Source organism: Microtus oregoni, unplaced genomic scaffold, assembly GCF_018167655.1.
Source record: "Microtus oregoni isolate MIOR12 unplaced genomic scaffold, Mior012 000025F_ref0000491, whole genome shotgun sequence".
Classification (NCBI taxonomy): Eukaryota; Metazoa; Chordata; class Mammalia; order Rodentia; family Cricetidae; genus Microtus; species Microtus oregoni.
Genome location: NW_024543084.1, coordinates 31,357,011 through 31,374,236, shown reverse-complemented (window position 1 = coordinate 31,374,236; position 17,226 = coordinate 31,357,011). Strand labels below are relative to the sequence as shown.

General features: G+C 46.7%; 2 protein-coding genes across 2 annotated transcripts; both read right to left on the bottom strand.

Moving 5' to 3' along the window:
* Positions 1 to 3,077: 3,077 nt before the first annotated feature.
* On the bottom strand, positions 3,078 to 5,364 carry LOC121462561 (tripartite motif-containing protein 75-like). The gene is made up of 2 exons (XM_041674198.1): positions 5,299 to 5,364; positions 3,078 to 4,667 (listed from the first exon to the last, which is right to left on the bottom strand). The coding sequence occupies exons 1-2, from the start codon at positions 5,362 to 5,364 to the stop codon at positions 3,078 to 3,080; spliced, it is 1,656 nt and encodes a 551-aa protein (XP_041530132.1).
* Positions 5,365 to 15,067: 9,703 nt separating this feature from the next.
* LOC121462560 (tripartite motif-containing protein 60-like) lies at positions 15,068 to 16,501 on the bottom strand. Its single transcript, XM_041674197.1, has one exon. The coding sequence runs from the start codon at positions 16,499 to 16,501 to the stop codon at positions 15,068 to 15,070; it is 1,434 nt and encodes a 477-aa protein (XP_041530131.1).
* Positions 16,502 to 17,226: the final 725 nt, after the last annotated feature.

Below are 17,226 nucleotides of genomic sequence, written 5' to 3'. Positions count from 1 at the left end.
TCTGCCCATAATCCCAGCATTGGGAAGTGAAGGTAGGAGGATCAAGTTCAGGGCTATCTTGGTTACACATGGAATTCAGTCAGCTGGGACTACCTGACACCTCATCCATTATAATAACCACCTGCGGCCTTGGTGTTGGTCCACAGCTCAGGGCCTTGTGTTTGCCTAGAGCATTAAACTTCGAAGTTGGACACTACCCAGCACCACCCAATCAGCCTTCAGTCCAAACCACAGCCTCCTGGGAATGCTGGTGCATGCTCACCCTCCAGGCTGGGGCTGTCCCCAGCACCTGTGTCAGGTGGCTCACACTGCCTGCTCTACATCCAGCTCAGGGAATCTGACAGCCGCTTCTGTCCTAGCACATGCAGGCACTTAAACACACACACACACGGAAATCAAAAGAAATCTTTTGTAACAAAAGAAATCCACAGGGAACTGGGCATGGTGTCTCATTTCAGTAATCCCAGCGCCCAGGAAGCTAAAGGACTGCTGTGGATATGAGGGAGACCCTGTCTCAAAACATTCCTAACAAATCATCTGTTAGCCCAGCCTGATCCCAGGCCTGTAATTTCAAAGTGTGGAGAGTCCAGAGCCTGCATCCTCCTCCACTGTAGAGTGAGTCAGAGGACAGCTTGCAACAACAGAAGACGCTAATTGGTGCTAACTTAAAATGGGACTTTTTCACCTCTGCCCAGCTCCTGACAACCAAGCTGGAGACAGAACCTTTGGAGCAAAGAAAGAGCTGGAGAATTGGGCCTTAGAGGCAAAGAAAAAATGCAGAACACCCATGTGCATGAGTATAGCTACTCATGGCCTCAGCAGGGGTGCTCTACGGGCATTTACTACATGAGGAATAGCGCACATTTCTACATTATTTTTATGTGTGTGAGTGTTTGGCCTGCATCTTGTATATGCACTTGGGAATGTCTAATCCCTACAGTGGCCAGAAGGGGGCATCTGATTCCCTGGAACTAGATAGATTCCTGGAACTCAAAGTTTAGGGAGAGAACCAACTCCAACAAGTTCTCCTGTGGCCTTCACTTGACTTTAAGGCACAGGGCCCACCCATAAACACACACATTAATGTGATTTTAATGAAAGGAAATTTCTGGACTCTAGTGACAGCTCAGTTGGTAGACAGCCTGCTTGACTAGTAAGCATGAGGCCCTGGGCTCTCTCCACAGTGCCTACAGCTCAGGATGGTAGCACAGGCCTATAATCCCAGCATTCGGGAGATGGGACCAGGAAGTGCAAAAAGTCCACTAATCCACCCCTAACCCCCCAAAGCAAGAAACCAGATTTTCCTAATTCTGCCTCCTAAGGACAGTAATGAGCCATGAGCCACCAAGCCTGGACATTTAAGAATTACGTAGAGGGGGGAATGGAGCACTAGGGCTGGTCCCCTGAGGTGCTGAGTTCAATTCCCACCACCCTCAAGGTGGATGATAAACATCTATAGTGGGATCTGATTTCTTCTGGCATGAAGGCTTACATGCAGATAGAGAACTCAGATACGTGGAAATAATAAAGGAATATTGTTTTTAAAAGAAAATTAAGTGAAATGTATGAGAAGGCAAGAGTAATAACTACAAACCCGAGGATGGAGTCATTTTCATTTTATTAAAATTTAATGGATAAAATCAGTACATTAATGGGAACCTTGTCACATTTCAACATGTAGTGTTCAACTATCAGGTGACAACTACCTTTTCAACAGTTTGTCTCCCCTTCTGGTGACAACATCTCAGATTCTCTCACCCAGCATTTTCCTCCTCTCCCTTGTTCCCCTCCTCTACCATGAACCAATCAGGGCCTGAGAAGGCTTACAGGGTAAAAGTGCTTCCCATTGCAGACCTGATGACCTCAGTGCTGAAGGCATTCCCAGGCCATGTGATGGAGGAAACATGACCTCGACACCCTCAACTGTATAGTCAGTCTGTCTGTCGGCCTATCTGTGTCTACCTGTTTCTGTGTGTCTCTGTTACATATACAAACAAACTTTTAAAAATTGGTTAAAATGTGCAAAAAAAAATATAGATACCCAGAGACATTAGCCTGCAGTCCCGGCTACTGGGGAAGTGGTGTGAAGGGTGAGAATAACAAATTCAAGGGTAGCCTGGACACCCTGACAAGACAACAACAAGATACAACGGGGTCGATGCTGTGAGCTCAATGAGGATCACCTGCACAGGAGCTCTAGGCCCTGGACCCAATCCCTATTGCTGGATCTGGAAGACAAGGGGAGAAGAAAATGGAGGGAAGGAGGGAAGAATGGAGCCAGGGAGATGGACAGAGGGAGGGTAACACTGATGATCTGATTACTAAAATGAAAACTTGGGAATAGTTTTAAATGTTTTAGAATTCTGCAATTGTTAATGCATTCTTTCTGAATATTTCAGGAGTTTCTGAGATTCTGAGGAAACTGGGGTATCTTCAAGAACAAATTTGAAAGGCTGGGCATTTGTGACTAAGGGTAGCTGAGCAGGAATCCAAGGTCAGCCTCAGGCTTGTACCAAGTTTGAGGGCAGCCTAGACTGCATAAGACCCTCTCAGATATAAAATAAATAAATATATTCTTAAAACTCCCATCCAATTCTGAGGTGCGATGGGCCTGTGATACAGGGCTATGATTCGAGCCACCTGGATGTGCTGAGCCAGAAGAGGCTGCAGAGTTAGTTAAGGCTAGCCCAGATGACTCCCCAGGATAGTCTCAACGATGACAAGAATGTGTCTGGCTCAGTATCTATCATTTGCTAGGCATAGGGTTTAATAACAAAACTTCTTTCAGATGTAAGACATAGAAATTAAAAACTACACCTGTTGCTCTATCCATGGCTGTAACCCAAGGTACAGAAAGCAAAGATAGGCATGCTGACAGGAGTCGGCCTGGACAGCCTAGCAAGTTCCAGGCCCAATCTGGGAGACACAGAACTTGCCTTGAAAAAAAATAAATGAATAAAAGAGAATGTGGGTACAGCACTCACACCCATAATGCTATCAATGATGTATAGTCTTCCCATCAGCTGTACAACCTTGGGGATCACCTGTGATGGGAACAAGGGAGTATGGAGCCTGAACTAAATGTCAGAGTTAAGACCACCTGTGGGTTTTGGCCCACCATCTGAGGCAGAACACAGCCTAAGAGGTTCTGAATGAAGTCTCAGGTAAAAATAAGGGCAAACAGGCTCAGTGAAAGTGTCCCTGAAAGTATAGATGTGAGATTTCTCAGGCATGCTATAGAAGGAGACCTCTCCCAGCTCATAGTCCAGGAAAACGCCAATGTTTCTGGGTGTTGTGACCTTCAGCTTAGAGTTTGGGTCAGCAGATCCTGAGACCACAAAGTAGTCACCCTGCCAGAGGATCCTCCAGCATTTCTCAGGGGCAGAGGAGGACCGCCTTGCCCCAGGGGACAGATTGGCTTGGCAGATACCAATAGCCCACTCGGACTTCTTTCCCACCTTCACCTCCCAGTAATGTCTCCCCGAATTAAAATTTGGAATCCCCAACACAACACGACTCCTGATAAACCTTTTTGAAGAACGTGGAAGACCTTGTTTTTTCTTTAATAATGTGACACATTTTCTATCCTCAGACACAAGCAGGTTTAAATGGGCTGTTTCTGGGTCTAGAGTTACCTGAACTGTAAATCGCTGTATAAGTTTCTGTAGAGCTGAATACTGAGGAGGAAAGTTGTAGGCTTCTCTTCTTATCTGAGCTGGGAAAATGACTGGGGGAAGAACACTCAAATGTTGCTGGTGGAAATCCTTGACTGTCGACAGCATTTCTAGATCTGAGAGCTGTCTGTTCTTCTCCACATAGCCCCTGAAACTGTTGGCTGTGGGAATAAAGTGTTCTAATGCTGCTATGTTTTCGCTCACTTTCTGCTTGAGATCCTTCTCCTCGTCCTTTAACCTGGAGAAAGCTTTCTGCTGTTCTCCATCTAAAAACCGGCTTAGTCTCTCAAATTCAGAAGTCAGTTCTTGCTTCTGGGCTTCTGTGTTCTTTCTCAAGGCCGTGATTCTTTCACTTCGAAGGTCTTTTAAGTCTTGAATCTCTTTTATCTTCCTCTTGATGGACCTAATAAAACCACAAGGCTTTTCGCTGTTCTGAGAGACAGCCTCTGCAATGGGGGTCACCTGATGGTTGTTGTGGCTCCCAGGCCCCATGCACTGGTCACACAGCAGCTGCAGGTCATCCGCACAGAAGAAGGTCAGGACCTGGTTGTGCTGCTCACAGCTAGTGCTGGTCTCCTGACTGTTATTCCTGTTCGTCTCGCTGTGGTGCTGCTGGGCCATTTCAACCATGCTCCCAACCTGGTCATTGGATGTGAGATTCTTCACTTGACATGGCTGTCGACAGAAATGACAGGAGAACCCGCCCTGTGGATCTGCACAGAAGGATTGGAAACAGGATTGACAGAAGTTGTGGTCACATTCTGTGGGGACTGGGTCTTGCAGCTCATCCAGACAGATGTTACATTTGGTCTCTGCCAGGAGTCTGTTCAATTTCGATGCCTGTGACATCAGGCTGGGAATAAAGGTCTGGACCTGGGTGGGCTTTCTTCTGACACTTGGCTCTGGGGTGCCCTGCAGGGACAAGCTCACTCGATTGTCCTGCAGTTCCCTCCTTGAAACCGCTGTTACCCCACTGTTGTCGCCTGGGTTACCCTACAGTGGTGGAAGCCTTGAGTCCTTTGTGGTTTTAGCCTCTAATTCCAGCTTCCAACGAGGTCCTTGGCATGGGCTTGCAGCCCGTGACAGCTCAGGTGGACAGCTGCTCTTCTGGACTCTGGAAGCTCACAGTTGCTTTGAGTTAAAAGAAATTCCTTTAGAAGAATAAAGGTAATACTAGGTTAGTTCAGATGGTCCCAGGTCCCACTCAGTACCTGGCTCCCTTTAAACTCTGACTGATGTCACACATCTCAGTCATTCCCAAGCCTGGAACACTGAGCCCTGCCTCCTCTGCCCACGTGTTCACCAGCCCCCTGCAACCTGTGGGAAGGGTAGAGCCCTGGGTGTAGACTGACAATAAAAAGAGTTGGCACAGCCTTGATAAAATATCCTGTAACCCATGATCCTCTCTGCTTCCCAAGTACTGACATGATAGGGCTGAGACCACAGGAGTCCTGATGGAAATCACACTCAGGGCCTCAAGCAGGCTAAGCAGGTGCTCTACACACTGAGCTATGTCCCTAGGCTATGATTTTCATTGCTTTGCCTTGTTGTTATTGTTTTGATATGGTTTGTTTTCTTTTTTGTGAGAAGTTTTCACTATTAGCTCATCTGGACTCAAACTCACCATGTAGGTCATGCTCACCTCCAATTCACAGAGATTCACCAGCCTCTGCGTCCAGGTGCTGGACATAAAGGCTTGTGTTCACTTTGGATCTTTAGAACAGTCTCTACAATAGCAGGGTGGCCTGGGAATCAGGTCAGCACATTCAGCCTGGCCTTGCCTTGAAATGGCAGCAATGCTGTTTGTTTCAGCCTCCCAAATGCAGGGCTTACAGCCAAGTAGCACAGGGTAGGCCGGTTGTTTTTTGTGACAGCTAGGAAACAGCTACATCCCAACCACCAGCCAAACTCTTGGAATCAGATAAATAAGGACAGTCTTGCTCTAAACTTTCACCTCTCTCTGCCTTCTGAAAAGAAATCATACCACATTTGGTTTTCATTTTTATTGCGTACCACAGAAGACCTTAGGAAGTAAAAACCCAGAACACAGATAACCTTATATGCAAACAAATGAAATAAAATTAAGCCCTGCAGGGTGATGAGACACACCTTTAATGTTAGGTAACAGTGGAGACAAACTCATCCTGTTCAAGGTCCTCTTCCAAAATACAGAGGAATCTGAGGCCAGTCTGTCTCCAAACACCAACTGCTCTAGGGAAAAGGAGCTTGCTGTCAAGCCTGATGACCTGAGTTTGGACCTAGGGACCACAATTGTCCTGTGACCAACACACACCATGGTTCAAGGGCACACTTACACATGCTTGGTAAATAAATGTTATTAAAAATTTATGGAAGTAAACAAGCAAGCCTATAAAATTTTTCAGTGTTCTCTCTGTTTTTGTTTTGTGTTTTTCTCTTAGACAGGTTCTCACTCATCCTTGCTTTCTTGCTTGAATCTTACAATGCAGACCAGGTTTGCCTCTGCCTCCAAAAAATAAATAAATAATAAATAAAAATAAAACCTCTTTGTGTTTAGATCTGTTACTTTGCTAAACTATCCAAACAGTAGCTAAAGCCAGGCACAGTGGCCCACACATTTAAACCCAGCCCGCGGGGGCAGAGACAGGAGGATCTCTGTGAGTACAAGCCTTGGACCATCTTGGGACCCTCTCTCAAAACAAATGAGAAATAGAAGTGTTCATAGTAAAACCAGGAATTGGGAGCTGCTTTTGTGGAGGGGCCTGAATCCTCCCTGAGAGCACAGATTGGCAAATGAACAAAGGCAGCTGCCTTCTGTCTTCATTTTGCATCTGCTTGTTGCACTTTGAGGAGGCTCAGAGCACAAATATAAATCTTTGTCCTAAACTTGTATTGAGCTTGGATCCCAGGAACAACAAAAACCTCTCAGGACAGAAGCCCCTCCCCTACACTCAGCAGATGAGGTAATTACCTTCCAGGATAAGGCTGCACCCTGGAGTTTGAGGAATCACCTTCCAAGAGCCAGATTTGATCCTCTGCACAGTGACAGTGAGGAGGGCCTGAGACCACATCACACAACCCAGGCTGAGCTTGACCTATAAGAGAAACTTCGACCAGGGCCAAAGAATAAGGATCGCCTGTGCCCACCCTAATTTGGTCTGTACTTAAACCTGGAGCACTCACCTGTAGCACAGAGCTCCCTGCAGGTCAGCCAGCATTTTCCTACTGGGTTGCATGCTCAGGCCCACGTAATTGAGTTAATTTATTGAATCTCATAGCAGAGATATACCACTGAAATCTGGATTCTTCTGTCTCTACTTTTGTAGGAGCTGGAATTAAACCCTTGAGCAGCCACCCCTGGCTTCTGTCTCTATCCCTGTTCTTCAGTTTTCTTGGTCTCTTTCAATTGTAAATGTGGACACTTAATGGGCCTAGCCTGCTGGGCCTACCTTCGTCAGGTGTTTCTTCTGAAAACCTAGGTGGCATCAGCTGAACCTCTTCCCCTAGATAGGCTAGTTCCTAACAGACTGTTTGCTCCTGTGTACTATGAGTGCCTTGCTTGCTCCTGTAGCAAACCTCTCCAGCTTCATGATTCTATAAACAAAATCAAGTTTTGGGTCCAATTCATGGAACTCAAGATGGCAGCTGCTCCCTAGAGCAGGACTGGCTTCTTTTCTCCAGCACAGCTCCTTAGCTGTTAGGCACCTGCCCTTGGCCTCATTCCTCAATTCTAAAGTCCCCTGGGCCCCTCCACACTGGATCTTCTGCAAGGACACCTGGGTTTCCTGACTAACTCCATTAACTCCTCACCCCTCCTCAGATCCTATTGTCACAGGATGTGTGAATATCGGGAGTGTACTTGGCTTCATTTAGGTTGCATGGAGGCACAGTCAGGACACAGATCACTGCCCCAGAATAGACGTTATGAAGGAAGGAGAATGTACCAGGTAGGGACAAGTAGAGCTATCTCTCTTCCAGAGAGGCTGAGTGGCAGCTGGTCGGTATAGGCAGCATTAGCATTCCACAGAGGTCTGAAAATTTCCCAGGGTGCATTTGGAGTTTAGCCATTTCCCTAGTGTCAGAGAGTTCTCTGTCCTGTGACTGTGTTAGAGTGTCTGGGGGACAGTAAATTACTTAGTGACATGAGTCTACGGGTGCATCCAATCCAGTGAGTAGTCAGGGAGACTGGGGCTGTCCATCTCACCCCACGATTTCACACCGTCCTCTGGCTCTGTTGCAGACACAGGCATCCTGGCACATGTATGGGGATGCGTGTCAGGGGACAATGTTTTTGAAATTGGTTCTCTCCTTGGACCTTCACCTGGAGTCCTGAGCTCAAACTCATGTCCTCTGGCTTGGACTGGCATGGCCAGCGTCTTCTCCCGCTCAGATCTCACTGGCCCATTATCATCTTCTAAAAGAGTCCTTATGTTTCAGAGCTGTAGTCTGAAATATCTCTGAGCAGAAGCTGGCCAGGAACTATTTTTTATTTAGACTAGATTGACTTTGCCTCAGTCTTTCTTCACCAGCCTCCCAGGTCTTGGGTTGAAGGCCTGAGCCACTGCAGTCAGGTGTACACCCTTTGTTTCAGATTCCTTATGTATGTGCATGTGTGTCACGTGCCTGCCTCATGAACGTTGGAGATAAAGGCAGTGTTGAGCTGCCATGTGGGGCACCCAACCAGGTCATCTGAAGTTCTTTAACCATTCGGCCACAGCCCCAGATTCCATGTCTCCTTACCACAGAATATGAAAGTGCCCCTACAGGTCCCCTTGTCCCCATCACAATCATAGCCTTCTGAGTGTCTAGAATCACATGTTTGAGCCCCCAAGCCCAGTGTGGCCACCCTTTAACATGGTTTGTAGTAAGTCATCAGGAATGCTTTGTTTTAGGATCACTGGGGACCAGCACCCCCTTCAGTTACTGTGTTAAAAAAAATCAATAAACCACCAAGAAACAAACTTCATTACATTGGGAAGAATTCAGTTTATTCTAAATATTTAACACCTGAGCCCAGACCCCTGGTCCCTATTAAGAAAGCCTACCCATATGAATTCTTTTGTTTCTTTGATAGACGTGTAATTACCCTCTGTATCCATGGGTTCTGAGTTCATAGATCTAACCAACTTCAGATATAAAACATTTGGAGAAAGCTAGGCTTTATGGAGGTTTATGCCTTAGAATCTCTGTGCTCAGGGCAAGCAGCAGTCTTGCCCGAGGCCCAGGCCAGTGTGGAGAGCATCCTCCAAAGCACAAAGGCTCAAACAAACAAAAGACTTCGAGGCCTTAAAGGCCCCTGCTCTGGTCATACACTGTACTGGGAGGCCTGCTGGGGTTTCCTTGTCATTGTGTTGCTTTTGTTACTACAGGTCATATTAATGCTTGAGAAGGTTGTCAAAAATGTGATGGAAATCTTTCATTTACGTCGCCTAACTGACTTTGAATTCCCGATCTTCCCGCCTGCGATTTCTGCTTCCTGGGGTTAGAAGCACTGGCTTCATGCCAGCTTCCCTCTGTCATTTTATATAAGAGCCTCCTGCACCCACAGCTGTGGGTACTGGGGGGAGGTCCTGCACTCACTTCCGTGGAAGCCCCGTAGATCACTGTATAGAGGTATAGAGATCTAGTTCACAGTGTCCAAGTGTGCTTCTTGGTAGAGCAGCAGACTAGTAACTCCTATACCCTGTAGCTAACAGAAATGACTGCTCTCCTGCTTTTTACATCAATCCACGTTGAGTGGCATTTCCTCTCATGTCACCAGCCCTGGTTAGTTCTAGCACATTCCTTTCCAAACTTCGTCATGTCCTTTGAAATCATGCTACACAGAATTCGGTGCCATGAAGCCCACTTGCAATTCCAGCTTTCAGGGACAGGGGAATCCTTAATTCAAGGCTAGATGAAGCTTGTCTCGAATATAAAAATGAAACACAGGTAGTCTAGAAGGCTCAGTGAGTAAAACTGTTCATCAAAGTCTGATGGTGGATGTCTGATCCCAGTAACCCACATAAAGGGAAGGAAAGAAAACTCGACCAGGCTGGCTTTCAACTCCTGATAACTCAGACCAGGTGGCTTGAGGGTATGCCACCAATGGTCACAAATAAACATCAGCTAGGCCAGGGGAATCTAATTGAAGGATGAGCAGAAGCTCGGCATATTCTGAAATTTTCTGTGGATTTAAGTTTATTTTGCCTAGTTATTTAAATAATTTTATAGAAAGAAGTGGGATGTCTCATTGTCTTTAGCTAACAGATCAATTCTGAGACACAAGGCTAAAAATCCACAATTTCTCTCTCTCTCTCTCTCTCTCTCTCTCTCTCTCTCTCTCTCTCTCGTCTTTTGTCTTTCTTCACTTTTTTTTTAAACTTTCTTGCTGTGTATCCTATTTGAGTCTAGCCATCCAAGTCCTCCTGCCTCCCTCTGGAGTGTTGTGGTGATGATGGGTGACGGGACTGATTTTGGAGAAAAATCGTTCTCTCCCTCTCTCTTTGGGGTGTTTGTGTACATGGGAGGGGGTAGACGGGTCTCATGTCTTCCAGGCACTTAGAACTTGGTATGTACTGCAGGGTGAACTTGTGCTTCCGATCCTCCTGCTTTATCTGCCTATTGCTGAGATTATAGGCCTGCACCATCTCCTCTGTTTAGGGAGCGCTAGAGATGAACCAAGTGTTTCTTGAATGCTAGATGAGCTGCATCCCCAGGACCCGATGCATTCATCTCCATTTATTTCAGACACAAGATTTCCCTCCCACCCTCAGGTCTCTTCACATCAGCTGGAGACCTCTAATTCAAGTCTGGCCCAACCTGGGGACAGATCCCACAGAGAGCACACAGACCCAGAAGAGCCCGTGTTTGTTATATAGCCCCACGTCTCATGCTGACTAGCCAGGCACAAGTCACCTGTGGGTTTGGTTCCGGTCTAGTGTGTAGCTTGTAGGACACTCGAGCGGGTTGGGTTAGCTGCAGTGGGGCTGCCTCAGCTCCTGAGTCACTTTCTGTCCACTTCCTAGTTCATCATACGGGTCCCTGGACCTAGCACAGATCTTTACACACTGGTCAATGTCACTTTACTCTGTCAGCCAGGCTGATCCGGAACTCCAAGCAACCTCCCTGCCTCAGCCTTCCAAGTGGCAGGGCTAGAAGCCTGTGCTGTGACAGGTTGCTCTCTGTCCTGTATTTGATCCTCAGACTCGAGTCCTCTTTCCCTTAAAAACATCAACAACAGGCAGTCTTGTCTGTGGTGAATTACTAGGAGGCAGTGACAGGGAAAGCTGATGTTTTGCCTTCTGTCCCAGATGGTGGCTGTGTTAGCTTTCCCTGAGGTGACGTGAACTGATGCATCATCAACCCAGACAGTCCCCAGAATTCACCTCACCCAAGTCTTGCTCAGAGAACCAATGAGTTGGATGGAGTGATAGACAAAGCACAGGTAACCCTAGGCAGCTACACCAACAGGGAGAGTGTCACCACGCCAGCAGTGATGAATCACGGGTAGACACTTGAAGAGCCCTGTGGGTTTACAGAGGTTCCCACTGGAGTTTTAATGTGACCTTGTGGGTCCCCGCCCCCACCAAGAGAGGAAGTCAGTGGGCTGAGTCTCGTGATGGTCCCCTGGGTGTTACCCTAGCTACTTATTTTCTCACAGAGCAATAGCCATGTCATGCTAAAGACGACGTTCACAGTACTGCATGCTGTGGTGTGGTGCGTTCACAAACTGAGCTATAAAAATACATGTGGTGTGCTTTAAACATTTCCCAATTTACCCATGTCTGTGAGTATGTGCATGAGTGGTGTGGGTGCCTCGGAGTCCGAAGTTTGTCCTCTATGATCTCTACATGCACAACATGGAACAGATGTGCCCTCATACCACACACACGTGTGTCCAGCTTGGTCTACATGAAATCCTGCATCAAGTAATCATCAAGACACGGGTCTGGGTGGAGACTGGGAGGGGAACAAGCCATGCATCATGGCTCATGTCATCTGCTAACTTGGGCATCAGAGGCAGGAGGATCATCACATAGTCAAGGCCAGCCTGGCCTAGAAAGCAAATCCAGTTGTAACTCTGGGATGACCTGGTCTAAGAAAAAAGTGTGTATGTGCATGCATTTATTTATTTATGTTTTGAAACACGGATATTTTACTATAGCCTAAAAGAAAAGCTTTGTGTGCTGCAAATCATGGGTGGCTGCCTGGAGGAGGCCTATGGAGAAAGAAAAATCTACACCCTGAAGCTCACATGGAGGGAAGATTCATGGCAGGCAAGTAGCCAGCTGATGGGGAGGGAGGTTTTAATGAAGGCATAAGGAAGCCCCAGACAACCCAGTCTCTAAGGGAAGCATGCTTACCATATATAAGTAACTGAAGTTGTGCTTTTCTGGATAATTCAGAAAATTGGACGGACCTGTAAGCTTTTGCCTGTATGCAATATTTTGTCTATGAAGAGGAAATGAGCTTTAATAAAGCTATTTTAAGGGACCAAAGAGATGGTTCGGAGGTTAAAAGTGCTTGCTGCTCCTCCAAAATGACTTGAGTTTGGCTCCCAGCATTTTGTCTTTTGGCTTATAAGCACCTACAATTACAACTGCAAAGGATCTGACACACAGATGCCTTCTAGCTCTACACACACACCACATGTGCATATATGCACCCAGAGTGTACAAAGGAACACAAGAACACAAAGAGCCTGGGCACAGTCTTCTTGAGGCAGTCAGATAACATAAGACATGCCAAGTGTGGGTCCGGGTTCAGGAAGTGAGGGCTGCCCATATAAAGTTCTGGGTTGAGACAGATCTTCTGTGTAGCCCAGGCTGTGCTGGAACTTGCAGCAACACCCCCCTTTTTTTCTGTGTTCTGAGTGTTGGAATGCGATGTGGAGCACCATGTCCTACCCATCTGCCTCCACAAATACATTTCCTTCCTTCCTTCCTTCCTTCCTTCCCTCCCTCCCTCCCTCCCTCCTTCCTTTCTTCCTTCTTTCCTTCCTGGTTTTTCAAGACTGGGTTTCACTGTTTAGCTCTGGTTGTCCTAGAACTTGCTTTGTAGACCATTCTAGCCTCAAATTCAGAGATCTGCCTGCCTCTGCCTCACAACTGCTGGGATTAAAGGCATGCACCTCAGCCCAGCACAAATACATTTCTTAATTTCACCTATGAAGTAAATATGGAAGAAAAACGAGAACCTCACATGTTTATTACCTTTTAAAAACATACTTTTATTTAGGTTTTGAGACAGGGTCTCACTATGTAGCTCTGGCTATCCTGAAATTCCCTATGTAAATTGTCCTCTGAAGTCAGAAATCCACTTGCCTCTGCTTCCCAGATGCTGGCATGTTGGTCTTTTTTTTTTTTAAATAAACAATTCCCCCAATCAAAGTCTTCATGGAAACATGAAGAATTCATTTGACAACAGCAAATTTATCATGGGAGCTCTAAGTCTGTGGTCACCACCAACATTCAAAAGGAACAAGAAAGAGCAACACTTTCTGCCACGCTTCAGTCTCAATCTGCAGGATCAAAACATTTATCCCAACAATTACAAAGGTTTTCTGAAGACTGTGTCTGTCATAGCCCAGGATGGCAAGGAACTGGCTGTTTCTGAGGACGGTCTTCAACTTTGGATCCTCCTGTCTACACCTCCCTGAGTCTTGGAGTATAGGTTTTTATTTTATTGTATGAATAGTATTTTATAGGATGTTATTATATTGTCCAGATTGTTCTATAACTCATATTCCTCTGCGCTCAGCTCTTTGAAACACTGAATTATGGGCCTACACCACCACAGGCTAACCATGTTTAAGAGATGGCTCAGTTGATAAAGAGCTTGCCTTGAAAGCATAAGGACTGGAGTTCAATCCCAAGAACACATATAAAAATGCCAAGTATTCGCGCACACATCTGTTATCCCAATGCTGAGAAGGGAGAGACAGGATACCTGGGACTCATGGGCTAGCCACTCTAGTCTAATTGTGCCTATAACTCCAGACCAGTAAGAGACCCTGCCTCAAAGGAGGTGAACAGAATCCTGAGGCTGACAGCTGATGTTGTGCTCTGGCCTCAACATGCACATACATACAGGTGCACATCCCCCCCCACCGCCCCCCCCCCCACACACAATAAAAATGTATGCCAGAGAACAGACTATGGGGGAAGAAGAGGCCTTGAATGAATGAGTCAAGGCAAGAAAACAGTGATTCAAGTGACAGCTGCTGATGCCCCATTTGGGAGACACACTGAGGATGCACTGGCTTGACCTATGTGGATGGAGGTTGAACTCATTGAAACAATCACTGTGCATTCAGCTGGGAGGAGTGTGAATGCATGTCTGAAGGATTAGTGGTTGAGAAGGTGGATTAGAAACAAGAGCTAGGGTGTATCTCAGGGCTAGAATGCTTGACTACCTTATGCCCTGGGTCTAATCTTCAGTATGAGCGTAGGAAACAAGAGGTCAAGTTTTCTTAGGCTAGATGGCATCCCAGCGCACAGGATGCTCAGAAGACCACAGCAAGTTGGTCAACCTGGTTACAGAGGGAGATCCTGTCTCAAAAATAAAAGGCTTGGAAGGTGGTTCAGAGGGGTCACCAAGGCAAGACTTGCCTCCAAATCTGATGACCTGCATTTGATATCTATAACTATTTTGGGAGTAGAGCGCAAACTGCCATAAATAAGTTCTCTGCCCACCACGAATGTGCTATGAAGCTTTCCAACCACCAATGCACAAGTCATTGTACAACCAAAAGAACTCTAGTGTGTGCACACCTTTTCTTTTGGAGACGAGGAGGCATAGGCAGGAGAACCAGGAGTTCAAGGTCCTCGTCAACTATTAGTGACTTAGATGCCAGTGTCTTAGCTGTATGGAATCTATCAAGAAGAGAGAAAATGTGACTGAAGGCTGCGGAGATGGCCCTGTGAGAAAGGTGATGGCTCTGATTCCCAGGGCTGATGTAGAGCCAGACATGATGGGAATCTGTAATTTGGGAGATAGGAGGCAGGCGGAATCCCCGGAAACTCACAGGCCTGGCATATGCCATGCCAAACAAGAGAACCACCTCAAACAAGGAAGAGGACGATCCTCTACCCTCTCCGTGTGCGCTGCAGCAAGCCCTTGCCAATCCACCCACACAAGAGCACGCGCCCATAGACGTGCACACACACACACCCCATCCCCACAAACCCAAAATTAAAAAGTGATCCTGTAAAATAAACTTAAAAACACTTGACAACTAACTCATTCCACAACGACAGGGCCTAGGCTGGTCTGTCTTCCTGTTGTTATAGATCTCCTGGGTGCTTGAGTGGTCACGTGTTGTCACAGTTGTGGGAGCACCGTGTTTCTCAGAGTTGGCTGAACTTGGATTTGTTTTTGTCTTGTTTTGTCTAATTACAAGCTTAAATGTCCTTGCTAAATTAGCCAAAATACTAAGGCCTCTGGACTAGATGACACCGACGTGGGATGGGATAGGGTACCAAGATCTTAAGAGGTTCAGGATCTGTTCCTGTACAGAAATAAGGCCAAATGGCACTGGTAAACGAATGATTGAACGTGTACAGGAGAGACCTGTCATCCATATTATAGAAGGAGAGCTCACCCAACTCATAATCCAAAAAGATGCCGATCCTGGTGGGCTGCACCACTGGCAGAAACACAGAACTTTTGGGCCCACAGGTGACATAGCCACTCTCACTGTATCTCCCAATTGCCCAGAAGCCCTCAGCAACTGAGGGCTGAACGCTCAACTGTCTGGGAAAGCCATCTTGACACATACCCAATGTCCACAGGGGCTTGTTTCCCACTTTCACTTCCCAGAAGCAACGGCCTGAGTGAAAGCTTCTACATCCCAGAAGAGCAGGCCAGTGAAATCTCTGAGTGCTAGCATCAACACTTTGTCTCTCTTCTTTATAAAGTACGGATTTTCTATCCTCAGAGATAACAAGCTGAGGGTGTGCTGAGTCAAGATCAAAATGCATATCTATCCGAAATCGCTTGATGATTCTGTCCAAGCCTGAGTACTGTGGCGGGAGACTGAGACCATATTGCTTTGTCCTGAATGACCAGAGTGGGGGGAGTTTCGGCTTTTCACATTTGTGGTACTCTCTCAGAAGGCTTGCCAGAAACGCAACATCTGTCTGCACATGCTTGGCCTGTGCCCCCTTCAACAGATCTTCTAATGCAGATAAATGCTCTGCCAGGGTCCCAACACACTCATTTAGTGTTGATAGACCCAGCAGCTCCTCAATGTGTATCTCGTTTAGAAGCGCCTCATGCTCACTCTGCAGAAACAGTTTGACTTTCTCAAATTCAAAACAGATCTCTTTTTTCTTATATCTGATCTTCTTCCTCAGCTCATGAGTTTCTCTCTTCTGCAGGGGCAGTGCTTTCTTACATCGTTTCACCTCGTCCTTCAGAAGCTCCATGCTGTAGCTTAGCATCTTCCTGTGAAGAAAGGCGGCAGCCATCACATGGCAGATGGAGTGCGTATAGTGTTTATCAGTGAACCTGCACCGGGGACATATGAGCTCTTGATCCTCTATGCAGAAAATGGTCTGATTCTTGTTGTGCCTCTGACACACGGTGTAGACTTTCCGCCTCCTCCGTCTGCTCGGTCTCTGCAGCTCCCTCGCCATATCAGTCAAGTTACAGATCTGGGGGTTCCTGTGCCAGTGTCTCCTGAAGGAATCAGCCCTGCAGATAGGGCAGGGGAAGACATCCCTTAGATCCTTCCAGCAAACACTGAGGCACTCCTGACAGAAGTTGTGCCCACAAAAAATGGTCACTGGGTTTCTGAAGAGAGCCGAGCAAATGAAACAAGTGCATGCTTCCTGCAAGTTTTTCAGGGCTGTGGAGAAGTCCATTGGCCCGTGAGCAAAGCTAGTGGAGAAGGCCCCTTGGCAGGGCCTGTCTCCTAGGAACTCAAGACACTGTGAGCTGAGGGTGTCCTTCTAAGCCCTTGCAGAATGAGTGGCTGTAGGTTTCACTGGCCTTGTAGAGTGGTGGTATTCCCTGACATCTAATTAAAGCACCTGAATCGAACTTCAGAGTGGAGAAGAGTTGAAAGCCTGCAGCTGTCTCACAGACTGGGTCGTGCGCTTTAAGAAAGTACTCACGGGTGTGATGGACCTAACATTCCTGTGGATGAGAAAAAAAAGTTTTACTTTTATAATTTTTAATTATATATGCGAACATCAATGCAGGTGCCCAGGGAGGCCACAGGCATGGCATCCTTCTTGGAGGCTCCATTGGTTGTGAGACCAAGACAGCATGCATAGATAGGAGGAGAGCCAACAGGATGGCCACATGAACCGAGGTGCTAGAGGCCACCCGTGATGACCTTATTTGTAGCCCTAGAACTCTATGATGAACAGAAGGAACCATTCTGTAAACTGTTCTGACTGCCACATGTGGGCTATGGTATATGCTTGAGTAAAGGAATGACCAAACGAATGAACACACACACACACACACACACACACACACAAATACATTAAAATAAAGGTAGGAGGAGGGAACTAACAACATAAAGCTGTCCGGACCTCCAAATGCACACTGTGGCTCAAACACCCACACACACCAGGCATGT